Genomic DNA, 26216 nt, shown 5'->3' on the forward strand with positions numbered 1-26216 from the left:
CGCATTCCTTACCACATCATTTCGGTGCTGTCATAAACTCCAAAGAACTACTGCGACAATCTCAATCTCGGTTTGTGCATTAGTTGTGACCAGTTTGTTCCACCACCCCACAAAGGTTCTCTCCTAGCCAAAGTAACTGTTAGTAAAGGTAAGACACCACACGCTTTGAGCAAAAGGGTAAAAAATTAGTACATGAAAATCCTCCTCTGATTCATTATGGCACATAGGGCACCATTCGGGTACTTCTACTCTGCGGCGTTGTAAGGCCTTCATAGTGGGCAAGCAACAACCAATGGTCTCTCAAAGAAATCAGTACATGAAAGTCCTCCTGTGTTTATTTATGTAACAAAAAAAACATGTAAAATTTATAATGAAAAACTGCAATTTTGGTCATGTATGTTTGTCACTTTGTGATTTCGGTGTTGATCTATGTTTTTATATTTCAGTTTTAGTCTTGCATATTTCGATTTTTGGCAATTTAAGTAATTTTTTTTTTCGAAAATGTTTACGTGACATTATACACGTCAGCTCCACATCAGCGTCACAAAGAAAAAATACAAAAATTGTTAAAAAAATAAAAATAACAAACTAAAACTAAAATATAAAAAATCAAAATCGTAAAATGACAAACATATAAAATCAATAATGATATTTTCTCAATTTAGAATTGCATTATTTGTTTCGAAAACTAGTCAACAGATGACAAAGTCAGCATAACTAATAGTCCGTACGCTTCCGGCCCGTTGTATTTGAGAGTTGGCGAAAAAAAATATATTAAAAAAAACATGCGTCGGTGTGTGGCAGGTGTATATATACTTTTTAATAATATCCACTGAAGGACTATAATTATTTTATAATGAAAAAAAATAATCATCCAATTATCATGACCCACCTGGCAACCTTATCCATAAATCTCCCCCCACCATGTAGAAATATATAAAGCCATCATCTGAATTAAGTACCCAAAACTCAAGAATAATAAACTACTCCATACTAAATATAAAATTCTTAGAAGAAGAAGTAGAAGAAATGGCAGACATCGCAATTTTGGTTGCAGAAGAGTATGAGAGGAGGGTCAAAATCTCAAGAAAAAGTGGCCAAGATGTTGAGTTCTTGTCTTGTTTGAGAGTGTTGGGGAAGAGCTTCAAAGGGTATTCGTCTTCTTTAATCAGAGAGGGTGAGAATTTAGCCAAGATTTTGGTCCTCCAAGAACCCAAATCACCCATGACTCTTGCTGCTACTTATGGCTTCTTTTCTGCTTGATTGTTTTTTGTATAAGCTATATATTTGTATAGTTTTTTCTTTTTTCTTTTTCTGTTGGAGAATTGTATAATGTAATAATGTATACATGTTTATCTTTTATTTGGATGTGAAACTTTGAGAAAAAAAAATCGATTTTGTGTACCTTTCGTGGATGTGATATTGGTTTAATACAATCACAAATATTAGATTATGTTTCAAACTATATTTAAACCGGCGTTCAGAAGAATTTTTAGAAAATATTTTCGGTTTTTTTTAACAAAATTTTAAAATTTTGTGAATTTTTGTTATTGAATAGCCGTCAAATTTTTTTTATTTGGAAGATATTTTATTAATAAAATATCTTCCAAACACCATTTTAATCTAATATGGATATTTAACGATAGATGTTAATGGATCCACTTATAATTGTCAATGGTTTAATAAATTTAATTAGGATACTAATGTAAGATAGCATCTCATTCTGATTACATGAAAACTAGCTACCAACAATACATAATAATCTTGTTGCCCAAAACCAAATAAGATGAAGGAACCTATTATTTTTTTTTGAAGGTTAACTTGAAATCAGTGGAATCCACATTATTTAAACCAATCAGTGGTTGTCATCTAACTCATGAGATAATACCCATAAAATAATACCCATGGGGTAGGATCGAAGCTACCCTTGCAGAGTAAACATATAAAAGACTAAAGAGAGATTGATGAATTATGTAATACCTTCGGATGAGTCGATGATATAATCAATTACATAGCAGGAAAGAGAAAAATGCACGGGCCCAAACGCAAGGCCCAATTTAACGTTATGATGTCTTAGATTTTGACTGATTAATATTGAGTCCAACTCAACTCAAAGCCGTTTAAAATAGAAGGTTGTTCAAGTTCATATTTATAACTTGAAACAGACACAGAACATTTAACAATGTTCAAGGGGTTAAAGAAAATTATTCGAGGTTTAATTACATATATATTAAATAGGGATCCAATAGCTTTAAAACTCATAATATACATATACGATCTTCCAAAAAGTTTGAAATTTTGGAAATAATAATTGATAGATAAAAATGATAATGATAATAATATTACGCAGTTGGTATAGGACCCTTTCCGGCTTGAGTCAGTGCGTATTGTTTATAATCTTTTCTTATATATAAAAAATCTTCTCCTTAGACATCATATTTTAATTTTTCGAAATTGCCTTTATGTGATATAAATATTACACTTTTATTTTTATTTGTTTTTTTTTAAAAAAAAATTCGATATTTCAAATTTCCATATTTTTCTCAACTAAACATTATAGATAAGATAAAATGATAAATAAATTTTAAATTTATTATTATATTATTTTATAAATGAAAAAAAATAAATTTAAATATTATCGAAAAAATAATATTTATACATAACATACAATATTAAATATATTATATGATTTTATACACACGTAATGCGTGTGTGCGATTATGCTAGTTTCAATTAAAGAAAGATATAATAGACGCCGATGAGGCCTGAGCCTACTGGCTGAGGCTGAGGCCCTGAGCTATTTGGTCTCAGTTTCGATTTCCGTCGCTTGTGGGTAGATTTCCTAATTTATTTAGGTAGTTCCGTTGCTTGCGGGTAGATTTTTTAATTTATTTAGGTAGATTTAGTAGTTTATTTGTAATTTCTTTATTCGAGATAAGCAAGTCTCGAGTCTATATTCAAGTCTCATCGGTTGTGCGGGCAGCTTCCTTATATTGTTGTACTCTAATTTTTTTATTGTAATTGTACTCTAAAAAAAAAAGAAAGATATAATAGACTTAATTGGTTTGAAATAGGTTAGCTAATAATGGAAATATATATAATGCATCCACATCTTGAGTTTCTTGAAAGTTTATAGGTTTAGTTTAAACATAGAGCCTTTGGTTTTATTAATGGACAAATCATTCCCTTTAACATTACAATATAATATATTTGTTCACTTGTTTGTTCTGATCCAGTAAACTTGGATATAATTAATACTAAAAAAATTTGGGAAAATTAAAGGAGATGATTCCATGCATGCATTTTATAGTTTACTTGTTATTCTATTTGTAATTCTTGCAAATAAAATTTTAGTAAAAATATAGAGCTTTTTGATCAGCAGATAACTCGTTACTTTCACTTCAGTACTATTCCAAACTTATAAATGGAGATGCATGCGCCACAGTATCCAAACAAATTAAGCCTACTTTACAATTATGTTACTCCATAATCAAAAGAGAAAAAAGGGTGAAAAAAAAATTATATATGTTTCCCTGATTCTCGTGAAGCACATGATGCTTATTGAATGATGTGAAAGGGATTTCAACGTATACAATTAATTTCATAGAATCTGCCAATGCAAGGATAAGTTATAACAGATATAGGCTGTCCCAATCTTCAATTCGCAGGTGTTCTCACACCACAAGGTTTTGAAATGGGAATTAGTTTAGTGTAAAAAGGATATAATTTACAATTTATTTGACATTTTTGGAAAAATTCACATTTTAGCATGTATTTTATTGATTACGGAAACTACGTACACATACATAACATGTATGATGAGTTATGATTCAATTGATATTTGATTAATTATATATATTGAGATCCTTTATTAAGGTCCTTAAACAAATGGCCCCAAACCCCCAACTTTCTTCAAAAAACATAAATAAGGAACACCTTGGCGAGGTAAGTAGTTCTTATTTAATTCTTATTCTTTGTGATTTGTTTTCAATAATTACTGATTTGAGCGTTTGAGTGTTCTCGTCTGGTATCTCCATTGCGTTTCTTAACACAGGTAATAACCCATAAAGTTAGCTATCTGGATTTACTCGGAGTATTTGCTAATTATTTGAATGGATTAGTTATTAGGTTTTTTCTCGAGTCGGATAATATTTTTTATTGGTGGCATCTATATATGTGTGTAATACCGATGTGCTCTCGGTAAGTTTGGATCGGAGATGACCATTTCTGTTGGTGGTGACAGGAATATATTCCATGTTTGCCTGTTGTGCACAAAATGTGGTGTGTGTATCACATCGTTCCTTATGACTCATATACTTGAAAAAGTTGGAGTCCAATGGAAGATGTCAGGGTACATATCTAGCATTATATTATCACTCAAATGAAACATTAAAAACTAAAAAGCTTAACACCCTCAAGTAAAATTTAAATTTTTTTTTCTTTCAAAACACTATATTATATGTTTTAAAAATGACACATTTTTATCTCATTTGCAAAGGGTTTTACTCCATATTAATCTTCCAAAAAGAAACCACACACAACCGACATTAATTTTATACAAGGAATTATATGTTTGTTTTGATTTCCATTGATCTATACGATATTTGACCAAGAAACGTTGATGATTTAATTAATATATGAATTTATGGGATGGAGTTTTAATACAAGTCTAATTTTTATTTACTGGGAGAAGAATATATTCGTTTTTGCCTCATTGTGCACAAATTGTAGCGTCTTCATCACAATGTTCCTTGTGTTGTGAAGACAGGTTGGCAGCTATACATGCATAACTACTTGAACTTTAAATATTAATTCATGTGAAAAAAATATATAAAATGGGCTTTTCAATCTTTTGTTAGCGAATTGTTTGACGGAATTTTTAATAAAAAGGACTATATACATACACACAATATAAACATGCACTCTGCAATATGAAATTAGATGCATAAAAAAATTGACATGAGATCATTTTATGGTTTAGTTTTATGATACCGATCTCCGGCCTTATTTAACTCATGAAAAATGTTGCATTTTATGTTAAAAATATTATTTTAAATTTAAATATGAATTGAATCAACCTATCTCACTAACATAAATCCGTGAGATTATCTCACAAAAAACTACTCTAAATATATAACCTCCCTATTTCCATTTTATACTAATTAAAGTTGCAATTGTCATTTCCAAAAAATTATAATACCAATACTAGATTTTAAATAAAACAAACAAATTAAGTTAGACATATACATCCCATTATTCATATTATAAGTACCAAACATCACCTATATTTTTGTTAGTACGGGAATTGGTCTTATCAGGTATTGGTACCTTAGATTATCATTTTATGTAAAGGATCTATCATATCATCTCTATATTATATTAATATATATATTATATATAATAGAGGCAACCCTTTCGCATAATTTAGTGTTGTTCATAAATTGCTCTCTAATCGCAACGATAGTTTGTTCATTGGAAAATTTTAATTTATTTCCCGAATCTAAAATTCAGATTACAAATTTCCTATTTCTCCTATTATATATATATATATATATATATATATATATATATATATATTTGGTTCTTAAAATTTCAAGAGGAGTTAACATGGGATTTAATCTGATAAGTGTTTCAAAAAGTATTCTACGTATGTGATAAGAGAGGGACATACATAACAAAATGCTTAATAGGTACTGGTCTGAAAGGAACATATTCTTAATTTTATCACCACATCTTCCCTCCACTAAACGACACCATTTAACGATAGTGATATATATTCTCAGAACATTAATTACAGTAATATTTCAAAATTTTCAATTCCAAAAATTACAAGTTACGACTTACGTGACATATATATTCGATATTACATGACAAAAAACACATGTAAATCGAGGCAATTTAAGGATCCCATAATGCGCATATCTTTCACAAGTAGAGGGATGGGTTACTTACTTATCAAAAGAGTATTCGACAAGAATAGAATATATTTTCTATTATTTTAATTTATATATATATATTTAGGTAGATGTTAAAAAAAATTATAATTTTATGTAATTGTTGAGTCGGGTCCACGGGCAAAAGGATCCATAGAGAAAGTGACGACATTATGGGCTCACTAGAAAACAAGAGGAAATTCATTTCTGAATTGTAATGACCAGCATATGCATGTTTCCATTGTGCATGTTTAAAACCATGGAAAACAAATGGGAAAATATTTTTTTTCTTCCATTAATTAACTTGTTCATATTTTGATTTTGGTCCATTAATTTCAAATTTTGATTTTAATACATTAACTTTTAATTTTCAGTGATTTTGATCCAACTGCACATAGAGGTGGGTCGGTACGGTATACCGTACCGAAAATCTGTTACTGTATACCGTACCGTACCGGTATGAAGAGAATTTTTATACCGAATCCGTACCGGAAATAAAAAAAATTCGGTATACCGACAAATTTTGGTATACCGAAAAAACCGAGTTTTTTTTCGGTATACCGTGAAATTTTTTTTTAAAAAATAAATTCGGTATACCGAAATAAAACATTTTATATACCGTTACCGATACCGAAAATTTTGGTACGGTAAATTTTCGATATACCGATTTTTCGATATATTCGGTAAATTTTTCGGTACGGTATGACGGTATTTTCGGTATTTCGGTATTTTTTCTCAGCCCTAACTGCACACGTGTCAACTAGACATTGGCACACGTCAGCATTTTCCGGGTGACGTGTGTCAATGTCTAGTTAACACGTATGTAATTGGACCAAAATTACTGAAAAATAAAAGTTATTGTACCAAAACCAAATTTTAAAAAGTTAATGTACCAAAACCATGCACAAGTTAATGAATCAAAAAAATATTTCTCCGAAAAAACATTGGCATTGGCTTCGTATAACCAAATTTCACATATTAAATCAGAATTGATGAAATTTCCTTCATTTGTCATTTATATATATTTGATATTTGGAGAGAAACTTTTACACAAATCGTGAACTCGATATCTTATCTCACATTGGGACGTTGAGTATCGACCAAGAGGGCTAAGGCTAATATTACCACTATTTAATATGACATGTATATCCCATCAACGTTTCACAAGTATTAATGAAGTTATATAGATGCCTCATACAATATGAGTGTTTTCATGCAACGGACCATTTGTATCTCTATGCATAAGGATCTCTCGGTTCAAGTCTGCTTGTAAAATATGGTAGATTATATATATCTGACTTTTGTTGGATGAATTAAACTCTTGCTCAAGTTATGCACATTCAATATTAGCGTTAATAATTATAACTTTCAAATCCATCTAAAATTGATTTCATTCGAAATTCATTATCAAACATCGAATATGTCAATCATGCTTCTATATAATAAAATATAAACAAGTTCAAGATTGAGAGAAGTCCACTTGCTCGAAAAAGAGTCCCACACCTCATTCAGATATGGACGTAATTTGGGATACAACATGATCTAAGAAATGTCAGTTCAAAAAGTCAAATCATACAAAAAGAATATAACTTAAAGCTATAGGCCAGGCGGGTTCTAGCTGAGACAGTACTATTACATACATTCCAATACTCATTTGAGCTCAAAATTATATGATTATATTCCCTTGCAATGAAGAATGGAACTTTCGAAAAGTTTAAGGTTAAAAGGTCACAAATCCACATATATAGTTCATGAGCCTGGAGACACATTAATATTAGTAACAGATGAAACCTTCCGCAGATATCACCTCTGAAATCATTCGCATGCATGGCCCCAAAAAAAGAATATTAATCTGCTAGCTAGCTTGCTTGAACACAAAAAAGGCAACAAAACCCTGACTATATAAATTCATCCAAATCCCCCCCGCCACACCCAAACATAACACAAACAACACATTTCAACTTAAATCACTCTTATCTTTTAACAACATCATTTCTAGCAGCATATATATATATATTAATGTCTTCTTTAGGAGCGAGCTACGGGCACGTTCACGTGCAGAAGAAGCGGCAGAAGGAGAGGCTAAAGAAGAAAATGGAGGACGAAAGATCGGAAAGAACGGGTGAAACAAGCAACATTGTGGATGGTGAGAGGGTGGTCGTCGATCATGACGTTAATAAGAGTGGTAAAAACAAGAAAATTCATCCTGCTGCTGATGCTAATTTCAGTTAAAAGTAATTTGTAGGGCTCCATGCATATATAATATATATTATAAGCTTCGAAAGATCGATATATGATCTAATAAAACAATAATGGCCGCGGTGGCTTGCATATTTATATCATGGTAATGAATTGATCATATAGGGAAATTGAACGTTGAAATAATTAGCATTGCACTTTGTTTTCAATAAAGTTCTTGAGTTGGCTGCTTGTTTGTATTTCGGTTTTGTGTTGTAATGTACGTTTCTTTAGTTATGATAATTGAGTTGTGAGGGTTTCAACTTTAGTTCTTTTTCAATTTTTTATTTTGATCATTTGCAATTTTACACACACATGTGTGGATTGAGATGATGAGGGGATCAGAACTCAGAAGAACTGAATGAGGTGCAAAATTATAGTTCAAAAATTAAAATTTAATTGTGAACTTTATATATATAATGTATAAAATTATGTAAATTAGTGAAAACAAGATAGGAAACATGGAATAACATTGTCACAAATAACCATTCGCTAGTTAATTCGCGTAACGAACTTTTCTTTTCTTTTATCAATTTATAGGATTGCGATCTAAAGATTAAATCAGTGTTATTTTTTTAAAATAAAAAAATTGTTTGTTATTCACTATCAAAGTGAAAAACTTTAGGCTTTGGTTTTAAAATAAAATTCGGATTGCTGAACTTCAATTTTAATGTAATTAAAACTTCAAAAGGTGACATATTTTTAATAATTATGATTATTAAAATTGAAAGTAAACAAATAACTAAAGATCTGAAATTCCTACCTTAGGGCCGAATGTAGAAGACTGGGTCAGAAGGAAATAAAATCTGACCTTCACTCTTAACTAATTGGGCCAGAAGTTCTTATGTATTTGAGTTTAGTTGTACAGACCAATGTTAATAATCAAAACTTCGGCCCATTTTTGTTTCGGATACATGTTTGGCCCATAACTTATATCTATCTGCACGACCACAATGGGTTTGCACTAATAAATCTGAGTAATATTTATTTTGATACACGACACGAACTATTGATAAAATATCAAATTGATACATGAAATATTACAAATGATTTAATTGATACATGATAAAATTGAAAAGTCAAGTTTGTCCTTCATCTAAATTGTTATTAAGTCCAAGTACTGTTATTAAAATTTGATTAGGTATATAATTTTATTTTCAAAGTTTTTTATTGGTTAATTAATTTTAAAAATATTGAAATAAATATATATCACCGGAGCTTATTGATCTTTTTTTTAAACCGTTGAAACAAACATAATTACCATTTTAGTTTTTTGAAATCTGGTATTATTATGTTGGAAATTAAAAAAAAATCAACATTAAAGGTTTAGATCATGAAAAAATAAATCTCATAGAAAAATTGTTGGGTTAAGTGTGCAAGAGTGAGAGTAATACAAATATGAGTTATCTCCGGGGAAACTCTAGTACGTCAATCTGCTGACGTTGCGCTGTTTGTATATTTGTATAGGGGTCATAGCATAATTTTTAAAATTAATAATGGACTTAAACTGTAATTTTATTTGATCGAAATAAAAAAAAACAAAAACAAAAATAACAATATATATTTATTTGTTGTTTAATATTCAAGTTATACAAACAAATGTTTACAATAATTATTTCGGCCCACTTCTGTTTTGAACTATATGTTTGGCCCGTAGCTTATATGTGTAAAACCACCATGCTACAACTAATTAATTGACACTAAGAAATCGTTTCAGGACATAAGTTTTTGAGACAGACGTTCCAATCGTTCTGGATCGTGAAAAATATTGTTTTTATATCAAAAATATTATTTTTTTTAATTATAAATATGAGCCGAGAGTTAACATCCGTGAAACAATGTAAAACAATGTGGGGAGATTTCTCATGTAACGAATGAAAAAAGATGGTATGTATTAATTATTATGGGTGGGAGCTAGGGTTTTGGGCCATAAATAGTGAATGAGAAAAAAAGTGAAATAAAGTCGTCACAAATTCAAGTGGAAAAAGGATGCATGATAGCCTTTTGAGTTTTGGCACTATGCACCTCTCCATCTCCAAAAGCAATTTCTTTAGTATATATGGATAAAAGAGAGATGCATTCTTGCTCTACTTTTGGACCTACGCTTTATTATAGACTCACACGGTGCCTAAACGAGTTAAGTTTTCAATCATTCTTGCTACAATACACATATTTAGTTGTACAACACTTGAGGTTGGCAAATGAATGATTAATGTTTGTTTTATTTTTGGACCTAACGGGTGAGTCTATGCTACATCGAGAGTGTTTCTCCCCCTATTTTTATACCATTAGATCACGTGAAACCATTATAGTATTATGAAAATTGATATGTGTATTGATGATTCAATGATTGTAATTTAACCACATCATGGGGAGAGAAATACTCCAAATGTAGCATAGAATAATCCTTAAATTAGGCAAAAATTTCGGTTCAGCCCTAAATGTTTGAACACATTCTCGGTTCAGTCCTAAATGTTTGAACGTTTCCGGTTTGGTCCCAAATATTTCAAAAGTTTCCATTTAAGTCCTAAATGTTTTACGTTCCACATTTCGTCCTAAATATTTTTCAAAATTTTTCGGTTTGGTCCTTCCATCTACAAACAAAGCGTGATAAAAAAACTTACAAACAAAAAAAAAGTTAAATAAAATAGAAGGTAATAATAATAATAATAATAATAATAATAATAATAATAATAATAAATGAACAATAATTTCTTCCAAATTAAAATATAATATAAATTATGCAAAATAAAATTATAGAATAAAAAAATAATTGAACCGTGCAATCTTATAGTTAAAAACATTATCAATCACAAACAAATAAACAAATGTTTTAGCAAATAACTAGTATTACTTATTTCACAAAATATTTGAAATTTTCAATAAATTTTTCAAGAGAAGAATACTTATGGTTAACAATTGACAAAATATAATGAATTATTTGACCACCGTTAAAGTAGTGATATGAAATTAAGTTTTATTTAATAGTAAATATTTCTCAAATACTAATTATTTAAATTATAAAAAGAGTTTTAAAAAGATATATATCTTTTTCCAACCTCCAAATTTTTTCTTAAATGTGCAAGCATCATGAATGAGAATATAACAAAATTTATATAAATGTGAAATAACATCATTAAATTTTTATTCCTCAAGTTTTGTTTATTTTATTTAAGTTTTTATTTTGTAGCATCATGAATTTAATATTTTCATTTTGAACATTGTGTAAAATTGATTTAAATTTGGATAAAAACTCTAATAAATTTGTGTTTTATTTACAACTTGTTTAATGTTAAATATATAATAAATAATATAAAACTCAATCATAAATGATATAACACTACGCGGTGTTAGTTTTAACACACGAGTAGATGAAAGGATCAAATCGGGAAATTTTGAGAAATATTTGGCACAAAATCGGCAATGTAAAAATATTTAGGACTGGACCGGGAACTTTCAGAAAACATTTAGGACCAAACCGGGAACGTATAAACATTTAGGACTGAAACGAAAACTTTTGAGAAACATTTAGGACCAAACCGGGAACGTCCAAACATTTAGGACTGAACCGGGATTTTGCCCCTTAAATTACCTATGACATAATATATTACGAACATTCAAAATCAGTAATTTACGTGCTAAATACCAAACATTCAGTTGTTGCAATATCAAAATTTTGAAACAAATTAGCGCCATTAACCAATATAGAATACAACACGATACTGCTAAGCTACCAAGTAGGAAAGAAACGTAAACACGATTGGAAACAAAACAAGGCTTAAATTAAAAGCAGGCCTCCTTTCATTAATCATTTTATGTGTGTGTGACACGGAATATTAATATGCTAATATGACGACAAGAAATGCTTATATATTCGGTGAAAATTGAATAAAAATTAGGGGAAAAAAATACGAAGCCGTGAATTAAACCAAAAATGGTAGTTTCCTTTATAATTTGCGACCTAAATTGTGGCCCATTTTCGTTGCCTCACCAAATAGGTTGTTATATTAAGAAACCAATCTAGACAAATTAATCCGCCCTTCTAATTGCTTCATATAATTTTAATAACCATTATTCTAGTGATTATATTTTTACCTAAAATTTGGTACAAAAGTGTTTTTAATTTTTTGAAGTCGTTTATACCACTTGAGCATTCTATGAAGATTTCGTTCCAAAATTGTGAGAGTGCCGAATAGTTTTATAAAAATAAAAACAAAACCAAAAAAAAAAAAGCAAAACAAAGTTTAAACTTTAAACATAGCTAAGCATTCAAAATCAATTTTGCGTTGAGTTAAGATTAAAAAATAATATATATATATATATATATATACACACACACACACACATATATATATATATACACATATATATATGAAGTGATTAATATCGTTGATATAATTAAAAAATACTAGGAAAATTATCGACCCTATGAGTTGGTCTATATTTTGTTTTGGTAATTTAAGTAGTTAGAATTCGGTATTGATTCTATGGTCATTTAAGTATTTAGAATTCTACAAGTAATGTTTTGTTGATTTTCAGTCATATTTTTTGTAAGTGTTGAATTAGCTCTGAACACATCGACAATGTTTAATGACACATGAATAATATTCTAAATTATACCTTAACATCGGACATCAAACTACTGGTACTCGTCTGATTGAGTTGTAGAGTTAATGTTTTTTCATGAAAATGGACTATAATTGCTACTTTTTGATGTGTAATAATTGGTATATCTTCGAACTAATTAATGCAATTAATAGTAAGCAAATTATCGATAATCTAAATTTTAATCGATTAAACGTACATTCATCTATTTTCAATAACTCAGACATCTATGTCTCATGAATTTTCGACTCTTTATTTATTAGTAAAAATGGAGCGAAAGAGACCCGAACTTGATTAAATCTTTAACAAATTCATTTTTTTTCCTTCCCTTGCAAAAACATTTATAATTATTTTCGACAAATTTTCAGCTTTAAATTCATATACGTTGTTATACATATATTCGAATCATATTATTATTTATGAATGTAGCTACATATGTTGTGGGGTCTCTTCAGGTGGCCCACCTCTATTTAGTTTATTTTGTTATTTATTGACTTATTTTAATTTTTATTAACAATAATTCTCACTTTTTCGTTCATCGAGGCTTGTGAATTCATAGATACGGACGCACAGAAACCCATAGAGTCAGTCATAGACGAGCGCAAGTATTCACATTTCACTATTTAATTCTCCGCATGAACCAATAAGTTTCTTGCAATCCTTTTGTGATAAAATTTTAAGAAATTTGATTTCCTATATTTTTTCATCTGAACGCAAAATTAAAGTATCATCACCATATGTGCATAGTGCATTAAACCATATATGAGCATCAGTCATCACTGGCCGCCCTCACAGTGAAATTGTTTATCAAACTATTCTGATTTACAAATTGTTACAATATTACTCCAAATGTTTATTAATGGATACAAAAAGATAAACAGCTGGTTTCAATGTAATTTAAAAACAAAAAACAAAACAAAACATGTTCACTTCACTCACTCCTCTCCCGTCTATATAAGGAGGTGATGGAGTAACAAAACCTCTCGCATCTGATGGAAACAAAACACCAAGTCTAGAAAGCAGCTTTCATATAATTCTTTTTTTTATCTTTATGTTTTTAACTTCATGCCGGCCCCTAGTTTCCATTTTCTCTTGAATTTGATTGTCTGAACCCGTTAACTCACTCGAAGAATCGTTTTAAAATTCATTTTGTTTTACATTATCCCTAGCTAGCTCTAATCTTGAAGCTTGATCCCTTTGGGCTTCAAACTTGACAAGCAAATAGCTAGCAGTTTGTAATGGGTGTTGCAGGAACTTTGGAGTACATATCTGATATTATAATGAGCCAAAAACACAAGAAGAAGAAGAAGAGAAAACAGTTGCAAACTATAATTCTCAAGGTCAGAATGGACTGTGATGGCTGCGAGCTTAAAGTCAAGAATGCATTGTCTTCTTTAACTGGTAATTAACATGCATATATATATTAATTAGTTTCTTATATATATATTTTTAATATATTATCCTGGTTTAATAAAAATTAAATAATAATAATAATAATATGAATTAGGAGTGCAAAGTGTGGAGATAGACAGAAAACATCAGAAAGTAACAGTGACAGGATACATAGAGCAAGGCAAAGTGTTGAAGAAAGCCAAATCGACGGGGAAGAAGGCTGAGATATGGCCGTATGTTCCGTACAACCTGGTGGCTCAGCCCTACGCCGTTGAGGCTTACGACAAGAAGGCACCGCCTGGTTTTGTCAGAAAATTAACTACAGAACTAGCCAATAATAATGTTGCAGGTGCTAGATCAGAGGACCCCTACGTTACCATGTTCAGTGACGACAACCCAAATGCATGTCATGTCATGTAATATAATATAATTAATTCATATTATATAATCTAATTAATAATTGACGCAGATTTCTTTCTGTATGTATTTCTCCATATATCCTTCGCCAGTACTAGAACATGATGAACGTACGTAGCATATTTGTTATGAATAATTTAAACGTCTCAAGGTTTATATATTATAAACTATATAGCTAGCTAGTATAATTAATGAATTATATATAAAGATTTTTGGTTCTTCGTTAATTTAATTAATGCACTTTATACTTTATAGTAACTTCCATGGGGTGATATAATTTTGAATCCTCAAGGCTCCAATTTAAAAGGCCCAATTAAGGGAAAAGAAAAAGGCACATGCAAAGTAAAGGGACTCACTTTTTTCACTGTTAAGAAGAATATAATATTGACAAAAAGAAAGGGGAATTAGATAAAAGCAAGCAGCACAAGAAATCTATGACTATCAGACTATGGATGCCCACTAGTACTTAATTAATTTAAATAATTGGGTCATATAATTGATGGAGTTAATTAGAAGGAACTTCAACGCTAACAATATTCTTATTTTATTAATTGTCTTAATTATATATGATTAAGAATTTGGTCACTCTTGCAAAAATAATGTTTCACGTGATTTAATTTAATATACGTGCATGGTCAAAATTTAAAGAGATTACTTGTTAAGGTTAGCGTAAATATAGTCAAATCGAAACATTTAAATACCTATCCCTCCACTTTTCACGCTGAGAACAAATTAAATTTGTCCAACCATCTCCTCTCATTCCTCCCAACGTATTATTTTTCTTCAATATTTTATTTTATTTTATTTTATTTAATATACAACAAAATAAAATTTGCCTTTCAACAATTTTCATTTCCACGCGCAAAACCTCGCTCGATCTCAGTTTTCCCAAGAATAGATAGATCTAATTTCGAGATTCTAAAAAAAAAAACATGGGTAGAAGCAAGCTTCCGATTAAGAAAATAGAAAACACCACAAATAGGCAAGTCACATTCTCTAAACGTAGATATGGTCTCATTAAGAAAGCTTATGAAATCGCTGTGTTATGTGACATTGATCTAGCTCTTATCATGTTCTCGTCTTCCGGCCGTCTCAGCCATTTTTCCGGCAGAAAAAGGTATTTGAATTTAGCCTCATTAATTCGCCGATTGGATATATTTAAAATTCATGATATGTGATATATAAATTGCATGTGAACCTTGCTATTATGAGTTATTTCTTGACTATTATAGGATCGAGGATGTGATTTACCGGTATCTAAATCTCTCCGATCGGGATCGAGGAGGGTAATTTTTCTTGCATTTGGATCATATTTGATCACAATTAGTTATTTTGGTTTGACAATTTGTTCTTGACAATTGCAGGACTATTCATAACAAAGAGGTGCGTAATTTAAACTTCGCGTGAATATCGTGATATATTAAATATGATTTTGAAAAGGGAGGAAATATAATGTGATTCATTGCAGCATATAATCAGCACTTTGATGAAAATCAAAACTGAGAAGGATCTGGCAATGCAAAGGTATGTAATCTTTGGTATAATAGTTATCAAAATTTTCAAAAATAAAAAGTATTTAAATTTAGTATAGTTATGAAAAAATGTAAAAAGAATTCATTAATTGATTATTTTTGCGGTTTCTTTTATTTCTTTTATTGTGATCAGTCCTGCAACTCCTGGCTCAGATTCTGAGGTACTCTTAAAATTATTTCATAATTTAAACTTTTTCTTGAAGTAATTAACCTTATTTAGTTAATTGCTATAATTTAATTTAATTTAATTGAATTTTGCTTGTGCTTCTTTCGCAGGAAATCCAAAAGGAGATTCATGAGTTGAAAAATCAACTAGAGAGCGCTGAAGAACAACTTAGGTAAATTATGTGTGACAGTGTTTTCTTTAAAAAGGACTATTTTTTTTTAAAAAAAAAAAAAAAAACACAGAGTGGGTTCAATATTGATCATTATTTTTAGTTATAAAACTTTCAAACGATGCACTGCTACTGATTTCCACTTTTTAGCGACATGATTTGTATACTATTTCAAACTTAATTCACATGCTATATATTTGTTAACATTATATTTCACATTAGATATTTATATATGTTCTTGTTCTTTCTATTTGAACCAAAAAAAAAAAAAGGATATTTGAACCAGAATCAGAGAAGTTTGCATCCATGGCTGAGTTCCAATCATGCGAGGTACGACTCGTGGAAGCGTTACGTCGTGTTACACAGAGAAAAGTAAGTCGATATTCTATATTTTAAGAAGATACCATGCAAATTATTAGCTAGCCTAGTATATATATGATCATATGACGTTATTTCAGAGATTTCTGCTAAGTAAGGTCGGGGAACACTCGAGTTATCACGACACCATACAGGTAATATATTAATTGAAAATATATAAATCCTGATACTGAATTCATATATTATAACAATTTGTTTTTGATAATATATATACAATACGAATTAAATAAAACAGGAAATAAATACAGTGGTGCAGTATATTACAGAAGCACAAGCAGCACAGGGATCCCTGGAGAACCATTATCATGAACTAGGAGATGGGAGATTTCAACTAAACAATATCAATGCTGGATCCGATGCCTCTTCTGTTGATCTCAGGTATATATATATCTTTCATTTAATAAACACTTTCGACTATCAATAAATTAAAGTATTTCATTTCTAAGCCAAAAAACATGATAATTAATGTTTCAATCTAATGATTTTTCCCCACTTTTTTGGTTGGTATTGATGCATGCAGGGTTTAATGACACTTCAGGAGGGAGCCCAGAAGATTAGACTAATTGATCACTTGGGGTTATATTATAAGGTGTATGTTTATTACTTTATTTTATATAGAATTGTAGGTGCGTCGAATCCATTAACTTTCGAAAAAGGGGTTGGCTTATTAATATTATAGATTTTAGATAGAAAAAGTAAATAATAAGTGAAATTTGAATCTTCCTTTTTTTTTTTTTGTTCAAGGAACACTACTACCACCTTAATTTCATTGGGTGTGTTTGTTGGCCAATGGTTTAATAATCTTTAATCCACAATTAATTGTATTCCTTCATCGATTAAATAAATTGGTGAGTATAAATTTGTGTTTTAAGTTCCTAATGTTAATCTTTTGCTGTTTTATATATTCTTGAATTTTTACAAAATAAAATTACACAAGTGTCATAAAATAATATTATCTACACGAAAAAGGCACCGTAAGTCGCTATATATATATATATTTATGTAAATGTTTTGGGCTTTTCGTTTCAAACTCAAAGGTTTCATCATTAATTTAGCGAAATTCTATTTTAATTTTTTAAAAAATATTCAAAAGTCAATATTCATTTACTTAAAATTAAAATACCCCTACAAAAAAATTTCGAAAATGCCATTATGTAATTCTTTAGAAGAAGTCATAAATAACACTTTTTTCCCAAGGATTTCGATATAATTGTGAATTTCAAATTTATTATTTATTGTCCTCCACCTTAAGATTGATTTAAAAAAAATTAAATTTAATATATGTATAATTATTTACCTTTATGTATCATGTATATGGTATTGGTGTGTGCATGCGTGAGCGAGGTTGACATAAATTTGCTTCCACTAAACAAATATATATATTTTCATGTCGACATCTTATGGTGCTTTTGGAGTGATGGGTCACTTCACTCCACAAAAGTTTTGAAACTCATTAAGATCATTCCCATGCCTCATGATAATTTGGTCGATTCATAAATGAATAATTTTCCATGTCCGAAATTGAAGAACCTACCTTTTTTTAGAAGATTCTAACTTTTTTTTTCATTTCTTCTTTTTTGTGGGCTTATGCATCACACTTCCCTAGTAATTGCTGCACAAAAGTTTGGGAATATACATGTTCAACTCAGTCTACTAACATTGTGATATTTGAATTCGTTCGGAGTTATTGATGGGAGTATATATATATGTATATATTATGTTGGAGTTTCAAACTTGAACATATATAAATTATTGGGAGTATATATTATTTGGATTTGACCATTAATGTCAAGTATCTACATGATTTTAATCATTTATTATGAGTAAAATTAATTGGACTTTCGTGAAGAGTCGTTCTCAATGGAGTTAAGACTTACGTTTGCACTTATATATTTTTAACTAGTTTTAATATTAATAAAAATGGTTGTTCTTGGAGAAGACCGCAAACGTCGCTACCATCAACTCTGGAAAATTTCATTCACTGGAGCTGAGGCCTGAGTGAGACACTTAATTAAGTTTATATATTATATAATTTCATATTAATTTTTTTCTCCTCAAACAAGTTGAAAGTAAATTTGTAGAAAAAACTATGGAAACTTAAATTGTATATTTCGTTTCAGGGTTTGTGAAAAAATATTATATATTAGAAGTTTCTGTTATTGGAAAATTAAAAGAGCATTTTTTTTTAAAGAAAAAAACAAAGCAACATGTAGCTAAGTTCAATAAATATTTTAATTCCATTCTTTCAGGAATATTAATATATGATGATTGAAATTTATTTACGTAGAACCAATTCACCAAATATGAATACAACCCATCAAACAACACCTCATATATATGTTATATGTATAAGTCTTCAAATCATACACTACACAAACGCAAACACAAACACAAACACAAACACAAACATATACATCTATACTTTTATTTTGTATGTGCTCATGGAAATTATATGTATATAGCTAGTCAAGCTGCCACCGCAGTCTCGGCATTCTCGGAGGCTTCGGCGGCGGCGGCGACCACCACCTCATGGCGGTGGCTTCCGCCCATATTTTTTGCAGCACGCCTCTCTTTTCTTTCGTCTTGTTTCATTCGTTGCTCTCTACACTCTACGCTACAAAATGCCACATCACCCCTACAAAAATTCAAAGTCTTTTTCCAGTTTAGCATTCAATTTCCCATATGTATATATATTTTTTATATGTGCAAACAATGAATTAATTAAAATCATAGGAGTTTAATTAATAATATGATAATTGAGGCAAAGTCAAACATAAGATTTATAGTTTCAAATTTCAAATCAGCATTAGGACATGAATTACTCGATCATACATGAATAAAACAACGATGATCAATTATTATATATATATATATATATTCAACTTTACCTATACATGTAGACGTCGATATCAGGAGGCAGACTCCGGTGGCAGAGGCCGCAACTCTTCAAGAAGTGAGCCGTCTGGATTTGTGGATCGCCGGAACACTTGGGAGAGAACGCGGCCAAAGAGCGGCGCTCGTACTCGAGCGCCGGAGATCGACATTCCGGCGGAGGAAAGAGCGCCGCCTGCTCCACATGGTCGACGCCGATCGTGACCATACTCGTGGTCCGCCGGAAAGAAGGGCGGCGACCATGCTCGGCCAACATCGTTCGTTCGCACCTACGACTGTGAATAATCGCACACACAGTGTGAGGGGGTGTGTGTGTGTTTTTGGGGGGAGAGGGTGTGGACTTGGGTATAAGGAGAGTGGGAGAGAATATGGGCCGTTGGATCCCATATGTGTATTTGCCTGCTGTTGATGTCACCCATCACTTTCTAATTTAATCATTTTGTCACTTTTTTTTTTTTCTCTCTTTTTTTTTTTCTTTTTTTTTTTAATACATCCTTTTTTTTTCTGTTTTTAATATCATTGGCTCCTAATTTTGTTGAGTATATTATAATATTTTTAAAAAAATAAATTTAAATTCATAGTCTTTCTATGAAAATATCTATTATAATTATTAAAATTAAAAGCCTTTACTAGCCGATTAGAGTATTTCGGTGAATTTTTTTTCAAATACTCCATAAATATCACGATTCCCACCATTTACATTGCATTTTACTCAAATTTTGATTTGTATTATTCGATATCATCTTCCACACTCTGTACCATTTTTTGAATTTTTTTTTTAATCTCGTACAAATCAGAATAATCCATACAATCAGCATGCTCATGGTATTCATAAAGTTTAAAAAAATTTAATTAACACGAAATTTTGTGTGTGTGTATATATACACACACGTAAGAGTGCATAGAGGCACGAATATGGGATGATAAGATGCTAGCGTAAATGTAATTCTCTCACACTATATCAAATGATATATTTTTAAAATGTATATTCTAATTATAAATATCTTGAAACATTGTAAATGATACATCCCTTAAATAAACTAATTGGTGCTCATTATTCGTTTGTATTGTTGCACAAACATTTGACCACTCATTTTGATTTTAGTTCGAAACTGCATATTTTAATACTCCACGGAAAAAGAAAAAAAAAACACACACACATGTTTCATGTACATATATTTATTTATTGTGTAGATTAAAAAGGCCGCTTGTACTTTGAGTTGGATAGTTTACATTTATCTTTAATTAATTTTGCTGCCTTCAGCATATATTTTCCACTTATTTTCTCTACGGTTTCCGTGTCTTTTTTTATTACAATATAATCAATCTTTCACATATATATATATATTCTACATCAATCTTGTATCATTGAATTGAGACGAACATAACAATTAGTTTCAATTTCACTTTTCATTGTAATCAAACAAATACACTTATCGACAATTTATAATCTATTTGACACCAAAGTTTCAAAGAGATCAATGATTGAAACCTAATATTAATAAATTTCTATCCCAAATGCAGAAAAACAAATACTCCACTTTATAAACATTATGGCAAGCATCCCTGACTAAATATTGGTGCGTCTTTAAATGAGATATTTGCATTTCAAAAATGATGGATCAATTTCATGTAGTCATTTACATGACAATCGACGACAATAAATTTCTTGGTAAATTTCTTTTTAGTTTCCCAAGACCAAAATGACTTTACCTAAAATGAGTGTTTGTGGCATCTTTTTTCTTGGTTATAAATTTTATGCACCAAACCCAAAATCCGCATAAAAACATGTGAATTAGGAAATATTACGCAAGCACCACTCGCCTTTACCTTTTAAAATGGGTCCACCCAAACCGGACAACTTCTCACTCGTGATTTTTTTTTGTGGAGAAATATATTCGTAAAATCTAGCCATTTCAATTTATAATTTCCATATTTATGTAGAAAATGACCATTTTTTTAAAAAAAATAAAAATAAAAATTATACAGATGGAGAGATGGGCACCTCATTAGAGCTGCTAAATGCCTAACCAATCGTTTTCCTGAATCATTTAAAATCACAATCGCATTAATTATTGACGTGAAAAAGTTATGTCAAGCTCAAAATATTTAATGTTTTAGTTTGCATTTCTTTTTGCCTTATAATTAAATGCTAAGTTTGGATTTCTGGTAAAGCATTTGAGTTGATAAATAGAATAAGAGGAATTGATTTTTCAATTGATCTAGAAATATCTTTATTTGATTTGAGAAAATAATTTAAAATCAATAAATTTGAAATCGATCAAATTATAAGCCAGACCATTTAAATGAATTTTGCATTACGATATCCAAATTACCCAATTATTCATCCAAACGTGACCTGCTTTTTTTTTGTTTTGGATAGCTTATGTTGTAAATTCGCAATTCGATCGGGCCTTACTTTAATTAGTTTCCACAGGCCCCGATTGGGCCCAATTTGATTTATCAAAGACCGGCCTAGTCCATCAATTCTAGGAGTCTGGGCTATAGGCCGGGTTCAATCTCGCAATTGGGTAAATTTTGATGATCCCTCCATAATCTAAGACTAATAAAAAGTGAATCTAACAATAATACAATATAATAAATACAGAATCTGTTAATCAAATTACTAAAATGAATTAAATAACAGGAAATATAAATTCAAAACCTTTTTTTTATCAAATTTTGTTACCATAAATATGTATTTTAAACAAAATGGCAATAAAAGATTATATCTTTATCTATATATTTAGCATCCCAAAAAGCATACCAAATATTATATTTGTAAAATTGTAATAAAATCAAAATATTATTTAAAATTTTCGGTGAAGACCGACACGGATCAATGTGGTAAACAGAGGAGTCAATAAATAATTAACGCCGCGAGACGCGCTTTTGGTTTCTTACATTACATGTGACCCCACCGCCAGCCAGCCCACACCCACACACCCTTTTTCCTTCATTATATCACACTGCACATCGATACGCATTCCAGCAAGAAAATTATCCAAGAAATGGCGAGAAATCTGCTTCTTTGCTTTGCTCTCTGTGTTCTGGCCGCCATTGTCGCCGCGGGGGACCCTCTTCTTCTCAAGGGCTCTGTGTACTGTGATTCGTGCCGCTGCGGTTTCGAGACAGATGCTTCCAAGTATCTCGCTGGTAACTGCTTAAATTTAACTTCTTTATTACATGAACTGGGTGACCTAGATCTGGGCTTGAAGCGACCGAAATGTGTTGGATCTGGTACTGTTGTTGTTGGATTTTGTAGATTGTCGTGGGTTTGTCGGAATTTCCCTAAATTTGCAATCTTTTTCATCACCACCCATCGGATACATCATACATTTGCACAATCAACGGTGATACGTAGATGCGTGGTTTTATTTTATGTATGAAAAGATTTGAATTTTTTAGGCTTACCTGCGAATTTTTATTACCAAGTTGACATGGTTAGTTCCAAATTCCTTCAATGCAAACACATCCATGCTTTTTTCAGTTGGAAGGGTTTTATTGCTGACAAAATTTTCTTAAACCAAGTTAGTTACTTCAAATCTCATGCAGATTGTACCATCGTAGATTCTGTTGTTAGATTTAACCTCGACATGTAAAATGTTGTCTTCAACTTTAGATTTCTGCTTACATTGTAGTCTTTCCTTGCATTTGGCTGGATATAAATGTGTAACGTGGCATGGACTTGGCAGGTGCTGTTGTTCGAGTCGAGTGCAGGAGCAGGGCCGACTCCAAACTAACCTACCAGCAAGAGGGAGTCACAGATTCGTTTGGAAACTACAATATGTTGGTGGAATCAGACCGTGGGGACGACTATTGCGATGCAGTGCTTGTGAAGAGCTCAGATCCTGAATGCAGTGAGCCGAACAAAGGACGCGATCGCGCCCGTGTCATTCTTACGCGCAATAATGGGATGAGCTCCAACACCCGATTCGCCAATTCCATGGGATTCCTTAAGCGCACACCCTTAGCTAGCTGCTCCAAGATTCTGAAAAAGTACCAGGAGGCTGAGGATTGAAATGCTTGGATTCTGACATAGATGCTTTGTGTTTGCTTAAAAGAATGCGTTAGCAACCTTATTATTCTATTTGTTTCACTGTTTGTGCTAGGATTTTGTTGTGTTGTTGATCCGACCATATCATATTTATGGGAGTGTTCAAAAGTATAACATATATTTTATGGTGTTACTGATACTATAGACGAGCAAGCATTTTGATCGCGATGCTTGTTTTTAGAATTCGTTGAGTGTATTCTCGAATTCAGATAGATGGTTGTCTGTTTATGTATTCCGATACCTAAATTGTGACTTAAAAGATGCCTGAGCTTCATGTGACCAAGCTTTAAACCTGTTAGAACTAGAGTTTTTCAATATGAACTATCGAGATGAGGCGGGTTGAGACATTGTCAATCTAATCCATTTATTTGGCCGGGTGGGCAGGGAAACTCATTTCGAGGCTTCAGCTGGAACTAACCATTCACGGGTTTTGAGGCATTCCAGATATCGTGGTGGAAAATGTGGTTAGTGCAGCGGTAACCTATCTTAAAAATATGTTTCAACTCTAAATATATATAAGGCCTTTATGTAGCACATTTCTGGAAAACATGAATACATTCCCTAAACACCATGTTGACCAAGAAGTTAATCCCTTTGAAGCCAAAAGATGAGCCCAGGAGTTAGCTTCACCAGGGAACATGTAGTTGATAAAGGCATCCGTGGAATTGGTAGTTGTATCCTTCATTGAAGAAATAAGATCTCGCATTAGCTTGAACTAGTAGTTTGGCATCGGTTTTGATCATCCATCGGTGACAATTGAATGATTTGAGCTGTCAATCTCCCCTCCTTGATGGCATTCAATACAGCATCGGGGGGAGATATAAGCTGCCTTGATACAGCGGACGAGACCAAAAAGAACAACACTCAGCAGTGTGTTTCCAGCACTTTCGCACCACCTTCCAGTTCCAAAAAGTGTGCGAGCAGTCCTAAGAGTTCGTATGACAGAGCGAACATGGACGATCCTCCAAAATTCCTCGCATGGACGGATTAACAAAAACAGGCAGAATATGTCCATAAATGGATCTGATTTTATTCAGAAGACTCATATTCCACAGCTTCCTGATGTCCCTACCTAGACCCGAACTATGTCCATCCATTACTGCCCTCTTCCACACCCTCATCAGCAAGTCGATACCCGGATTTCACAGTATACTCCGATCCCCTTTAGCTTCATAGTGCCATCCAAGAACATCCTCACCAGTCACCATCCACTATATATAATATCATTTTGTTTAGTTAGCAAAGCCTTAAGCTTTCTCATGAACATTTGAGTTACAACCCATCCTCGGTCTACGATCAAACCTGTCAAAGAACATGAGATTGATGTTTCTCTCAATCTTGCAATTGCTACACCTTGTCCTTGTTATTATTGAACATTCAGTTCCCATTTTCTTCTAAATTCACATCTACTCAAGCAACTTCACATAAGGCTAATCAAGTATTTATTAAGCTACTAAAAGTAGCCATAAATTATCATGTACAAATTTGATTTTAGCCAAGTGATCATATTCTAAATCAGTGATCACTACTCCAAAATATAATATTTCTTTGGTTTCACGCATAAGCAACGTAGACTGAACTTGAAGCCACAATCATTTTGGAATTAAACTAATAACACAACTACGTATTGGGCTAATGGATCAATCATCCACTAATGGAATTCGGAAGTAAGATAAGCCTAAGTAGCACCTCAGCCACTCATTTCTCAGAAAAACTCGTGATTTGGCTTCCTTATACCTTATCATCATACTATATATATGTAAACTAATTAGTTTACATCACCATGCACGATCCTTTGTTATAATGAGGATTAAACTAGATAATGGTGTTCTTATGCGCATTATCACTAGACCATATATGGAGTTGACAAATGTGTGATACAAGTGCGTTTGTAGATTAGGTGTGGGAATTAAGTTAGTTAATTAATTCAGTTAGAGATAAGATGATAATGAAGCCCACTGAAGGCAGTTCTAAAATTTTTAAAGACATAATTTTCATCTTTTCGATTGCCACCATATAGTATAAGTACTAGATATGTGATTTTAAATAGGTTGACTTTAAATTTGAGATTACAATAATGTCAACCGATATCCAATGTAGTTTTGAATTTGAGAGTTTTGGGTGGGTGGGTGAAATGCACATATGATTGCAAGAAATATTGCTCATTTTTTAAGGAATTCAAGTGCTTCGTAATGGTGTTGTTAATTGATTGGTGTCATTTTCCAGATTAATTTTAACTAATCTTTTTGGTTAGTGTGTTGTTTAATCAGTGAGGGTTTTTGTTTAGATAAATCATATACCCCAATCTATTGACTTAATTTGGGAGGTAAAGAGAGCAAAAAAAGAATTATAAGTCTGGACGACACATTAGAAATTTCACACATATATTTCATTCAAATCTCGAATCAAATGAATACAATTAATTTGATCATTTGAT

The 26216-nt window shown here is 31.3% G+C and overlaps 4 protein-coding genes across 4 annotated transcripts; 3 read left to right on the plus strand and 1 right to left on the minus strand.

Moving 5' to 3' along the window:
* The first annotated feature begins 13781 nt into the window (after positions 1 to 13781).
* Positions 13782 to 14654, plus strand: LOC140884167 (heavy metal-associated isoprenylated plant protein 23-like). The gene is made up of 2 exons (XM_073290836.1): positions 13782 to 14177; positions 14284 to 14654. Exons 1-2 carry the CDS (start codon positions 14015 to 14017, stop codon positions 14586 to 14588), a joined length of 468 nt encoding a protein of 155 aa, XP_073146937.1. The 5' UTR covers positions 13782 to 14014; the 3' UTR covers positions 14589 to 14654.
* An 809-nt stretch (positions 14655 to 15463) lies between these two features.
* LOC140885407 (agamous-like MADS-box protein AGL66) lies at positions 15464 to 17485 on the plus strand. The gene is made up of 10 exons (XM_073292363.1): positions 15464 to 15702; positions 15818 to 15871; positions 15950 to 15968; positions 16054 to 16109; positions 16251 to 16278; positions 16394 to 16455; positions 16725 to 16824; positions 16911 to 16964; positions 17066 to 17208; positions 17351 to 17485. Exons 1-10 carry the CDS (start codon positions 15518 to 15520, stop codon positions 17355 to 17357), a joined length of 708 nt encoding a protein of 235 aa, XP_073148464.1. The 5' UTR covers positions 15464 to 15517; the 3' UTR covers positions 17358 to 17485.
* A 1662-nt stretch (positions 17486 to 19147) lies between these two features.
* Positions 19148 to 20062, minus strand: LOC140885066 (FCS-Like Zinc finger 5-like). The gene is made up of 2 exons (XM_073291980.1): positions 19719 to 20062; positions 19148 to 19465 (listed from the first exon to the last, which is right to left on the minus strand). The coding sequence occupies exons 1-2, from the start codon at positions 19976 to 19978 to the stop codon at positions 19297 to 19299; spliced, it is 429 nt and encodes a 142-aa protein (XP_073148081.1). The 5' UTR covers positions 19979 to 20062; the 3' UTR covers positions 19148 to 19296.
* Positions 20063 to 22654: 2592 nt separating this feature from the next.
* On the plus strand, positions 22655 to 23899 carry LOC140882265 (pollen-specific protein C13-like). The gene is made up of 2 exons (XM_073288171.1): positions 22655 to 22878; positions 23418 to 23899. The coding sequence occupies exons 1-2, from the start codon at positions 22734 to 22736 to the stop codon at positions 23741 to 23743; spliced, it is 471 nt and encodes a 156-aa protein (XP_073144272.1). The 5' UTR covers positions 22655 to 22733; the 3' UTR covers positions 23744 to 23899.
* Positions 23900 to 26216: the final 2317 nt, after the last annotated feature.

This window comes from Henckelia pumila, chromosome 2, assembly GCF_033568475.1.
Source record: "Henckelia pumila isolate YLH828 chromosome 2, ASM3356847v2, whole genome shotgun sequence".
Taxonomy (NCBI): Eukaryota; Viridiplantae; Streptophyta; class Magnoliopsida; order Lamiales; family Gesneriaceae; genus Henckelia; species Henckelia pumila.